Consider the following 4,672-nt stretch of genomic DNA (forward strand, 5'->3'; position numbering starts at 1 on the left):
CGCATTTGCTTGTGTAGCATTACTGTGGGTGTAATATCAATAAATACGACATTAATATGTTATTATTGGCATAAGTAAATGTCATGAGAGCAAAATCGTCTTGACCTTCTTTTAAAAAAATTATGTATTTTGTCAACTGCATAAGTTATAATGATTATTTCTTCACAGTGTAACTCCCAAGACATATGAGAAGTGTTTTAGAAAGGAAAATGGCTTATGTATTACTTATCTGTCTGTGATATCAATACATATCTGGAAGATTCATGTTCCGTTTTATTTATTTATTTGTCTTTAAGGCCCTGCAACCATTTTTAACATGCAAATGACCTCACTGCAACCCAAATATTCCAATAACCCAGTTTGTCCTAAAGAAATTATGTTCATATCTTGACTGTAGACAACAGGGTTGATGTTTTACAAGCTTTTTTATAAAATAAATCCAGACGGACAATAAACTGTAAAAATGGCCTTAGGTCTCAGAAGGAGTTAAGGTCAGTTTTTTCACATACTGTTTCTGTTGTCTTTTCTCTGTACCGTGTATATGTGTGTAGATAGGAGTGTGGTATCTCAGTCCATGCTGTCTTCAGCCTCCTCTCTGAGAGACCACGCAGCTTTCTTCCAGTCAGAAACAATGCGCCCGGCAAATGACCCCAAAGAGCGCGAACCCTCCCACTTGCGGATGCTAAATGATGTACTCCGGGACCTGGAGAAGAGCTTCCTCATCCCACAGACACCGCCTGGAGTGTACAGGTAGGAGACAAGTTACTCTCTCAGAGCTGCAACTCAGGAATGCCCACACACTCAGTTTGAAAACCAAAAGAAATTATGTTACAAAATGAAGACATCAAGTCTTGAATATAGTTTTCATATGATTATATTTCATCGTAAAGTCCCCTGTAGCATGGTTTCTTGGTATTCTATTATCAATTATTGTCTTTCTGAATACTTGTTTTTGTTGTTGATATTTAGTCTTATTTTCCCTTCACAGTTGATGTAGCATTAAAAGGTTTTAACTGAGCTGACTAAACTTGCAGGCATCCTGAACATTCATCTCAGAACGTTTTGCCTCCTAATGAAGTGGGTTGCATCCCTCCTCCCTTAGCTCAGTTGGTCCTAATGCCAATCTATTTATTTGGACACACTCACTCTCCTGGCATTGTTGAGCCTTTGTATTTGTCGGCAGACTCAAATTCCAGCATTACATGACACAGGTACCCTGTTGATTTGTCTTGGAAACAATAACTGTAATGTGTATGTAAAATGCATTTGCATGTTGACTTTTTAGTATATATATATATGTGCCTTCCCTAAGTTTCTTAGCATGTTAATTCAGTTCAATTGTATTAGTTTCAAATCATAACAGTTATCTTAGGACACTTTTGAAATGCAGTAGAGCATCACCAACTGCCAACTGTTAATCAGTGGAATGACATTAATCCAATAGGAGGAATGTGTGTGGTATGGTTGTATTGAGTGTGTGTGCTTGTGTATAACAAATATTCTTCTAAAAAATTTGCTCCATTGCACTATTGGTGGTCAAAAAGTCCATAGGGGACGTTTGATGGCAGGCATACAGACAACCAGCATATTGGAAAGATTACTCCAATAACTTCCACCTATAGTCATTCAAAAGTAAGATTAGTTAAAGACTACATTGTGACCATCTCTGTGACTGTCATGTCGTGACATGGACTGCTTTGCTTTAGCAAGATGTTTAATGGTATCTAATTTAATAATATGCTGTATTTTACCAAAAAACAATGTGTGGATTAAAACCTAAAATTATCCCTCTCAATCATCACTTGACCCCCATAAAGTGTGTTGTGCTGTCTGTATCTGCAGAGACCCTGCCTTCTGCCTGTACTTTCTAGTTTCTTATTTTTGTGAGTCTGGACGTTTATGGGTGTCGGCAAAAAGCCAAATAGGTGTGTGTAACCATCTGCTAATAACAGTGTGTAGGTTGTGCAGCCCTTTCTAATCCCCAGGTCAGCCGCTTTTGTCTCATACTGACCATCACACACAAACACACACACACACACACACACACACACACACACACACACACACACACACACACACACACACACAGGATGAAACTTTGCATTTACACAAAATCTGGCAATGTGGGACCCTTATGTAGATTTCTTTATTTGTGCTTCATAACGTAAACACTGTGAAACAATCAGAAAATTATGTTTTATTCCTCTTTATTCCTGTTTCTTCTTTACTGTGTGTTTATTCAAAGTAAACAATACTTACTACACATTATACTTTTCATGTTAACCCTCATGTTGTCCTCAGGTCAAATTGACCCATTTTCCTATATCAGTTCTCATCAGTTATCTTTTTGATTACCCAAAATAACATGATTGATTCCACACAACGCTCTTTGGCAAGTACAAATCTCTACTTTGATTAATTTTGGGGTGTCTTATTCAATTTTATAGCATTTGAAAAACAATTGAAGCGATTTTGAAATAGTATTGAGTAAAAGTATTCCAGTCTGGGATGATCCATCAACATACATTCCTTTAATTTTAGTCTAAATAATTCAAAATTTCTGCTTTTCTAACTCAAACATTAGGTTTATTGACCATCAATTCCAAAAATAACTGTAAAACTAAAGTTAAAAAGTAAAAAAAGGTGCAATTATTGAAAAAAAAGAGTCAGTGTTGAAAAAAGGGACAAAAACGTAAGAAAAAGTTACAAAAACATTGATAAAAAGTGTCAACAAAAGTGTTAATTTTCACAGGAAGACAACACAAGGGTTAAACCATTGTCTTTTTATTTCGTTCATAGTACAGCTCTGCAGGGACGCCTAAAGATAAAATCTAACAAACGCACATTGACTCCTGAACAGGTGAATTTTATCAGGTTGAAATGAGCAATTTAGAAAAAAAAAAATAACAGGTTTACTAAATCCATCATGGAACACTCATATTAGCAAACCTTGTTGAAAAAAGGCGTTTCTTGTCTTATGTCTGACTTTCCATCTAATGATGCATTTCCATTGCACGGCACAGTTATACTGAACTAGACTTGCTCTTTTTTTCGGTTTTAGATAAGCAAGAGTTGTAGATAGTATCTGATAACCTCAGTCAAGGTTTCTAAGCAAGCTAATCTGAAACTAGAAGGTGGAGTGTAAATTGTGCACACCACTGATTGGTTTGAGAGAACCGTCACTGGCTTGACACGGGTCCTCCTGCACCACATAGACAAGCTACTTTCAACAGCAACTGCAAATATCTCAGATTAACAAAAAACGTAAATAGAGATATTTCAATACTATTTTTTTCTTCCTGAAACCAATTCTAATACCTGAGTATCAATCTGATACCACTGTGTTAAAAAAAAAGATTATTAATCTAATTATAATATAAAGTTGTAACAATTCCCAAACACCACCGAGCCCTGTGGACTTGTCCAACTGTAGACCATTTCTGCAGCAGTGGTCTAACAGCTCCGGCTGTTGTCCAAGAGGGAACGTAGGCGGGTTTCACTGCATGATCCACCACAGCCATGTAAAAGTTCACTGTACCCCACTGTAGGACTTCACGCCCTTAGGCAAGAACCTATGCTCCTTACCACCTGGAGCACATATTTTCTTAGGTGGGGCTTCAGAACAATCTGGCTGGTGCACATGAAGTCCAATCCAAGCAGCAAGGCATGCAAAGTTGATGCGCTGAGTATGTGTATGTTGACGGTGACGTGGGCATCGTGAAGGAAGGAGCAGGGTGGTCATCCCTAAGGCCGCCTCTCCTGCCCTATTGGCCATGATGAACTTTGGAATGACGCTCAGGCTTAATGTCTCTCCTGCTTCTTGACCTGGTTCCACAGGTTTTCACTCATGAGGAGTACGTACAGCCCGAATCCAGACAGCATCACCACTGGCACCTCGGATGGATATGGCACCACCGAGAGAGTAGGAATTCCTAACACCGAAGCCACATTCGCACTTTGACCCCGCCTTGACCCTGCTCGTCTTCTTGCTGGGTTTCTTGGAAGAGCGGTCGGCAACCTGGGACTGTTGCACTCGATTCCAATAAAGCTTGGAGTTACTCCAATCCTTTTCAATGAGGGACCCCACCTTCCATCTGGTCCACCGTCGACACAGTCCCCGCAGCACATCGCCAACCGGGGGTTACATGCACTAAGTATGCGCCCACCATCTCGTCTTCTGGCATTTCGGACTCCATTCAGGAGAGCGCTCGATGATCATACGCAAAGTCCCGAGGCACTGGTAGGCGACTGCACATGGGATCGAAGCTGCTCCTCAATCTCCGACTGGTAGTCTGTGGCAGAAAAGCCTCAAGAATGCGCTTTTGAAGCTACCCAATAGATATATCGTTGCGGATGCTAACCACCAACTCCGTGCAGGCCTTTAAGCACAGTGTTGAGTGTGCCTAATAGTTCAATGTCACTCAGTGGCCTCAGAGTGAGAAATTGTCACACTGCTCGAATAATCCGTGACGTCACCGAATCCCTGACTCACCAAACTGGGGAAACTCCATCCTAATAGGAGTTTTGCTGTGCCGCAGCAGAGGCTGGAAGGGAAAAATCCCCTTGCCGGGTCGTCGACTGTACGCTGCAGGTGTGGAGAAACTGGCTGGCCTCCAGGAGAACGGATTTTATTCCGAGTCTTTTCCAGGTCTTCACCCCACTGCTTCTCTCT

At 40.5% G+C, this 4,672-nt stretch overlaps 1 protein-coding gene across 1 annotated transcript in view; it reads left to right on the top strand.

Moving 5' to 3' along the window:
- Window positions 1-4,672, top strand: part of LOC116695607 (inactive N-acetylated-alpha-linked acidic dipeptidase-like protein 2) — a 730,805-nt gene that overhangs the window by 698,269 nt on the left and 27,864 nt on the right. Inside the window, exon 16 of the mRNA XM_032525998.1 lies at window positions 552-750. Within this exon, the coding sequence (XP_032381889.1) occupies window positions 552-750 (199 nt within the window). The remainder of the gene's footprint in view (window positions 1-551; window positions 751-4,672) is intronic.

This window comes from Etheostoma spectabile, chromosome 9 (assembly GCF_008692095.1).
Source record: "Etheostoma spectabile isolate EspeVRDwgs_2016 chromosome 9, UIUC_Espe_1.0, whole genome shotgun sequence".
NCBI classification, from domain to species: domain Eukaryota; kingdom Metazoa; phylum Chordata; class Actinopteri; order Perciformes; family Percidae; genus Etheostoma; species Etheostoma spectabile.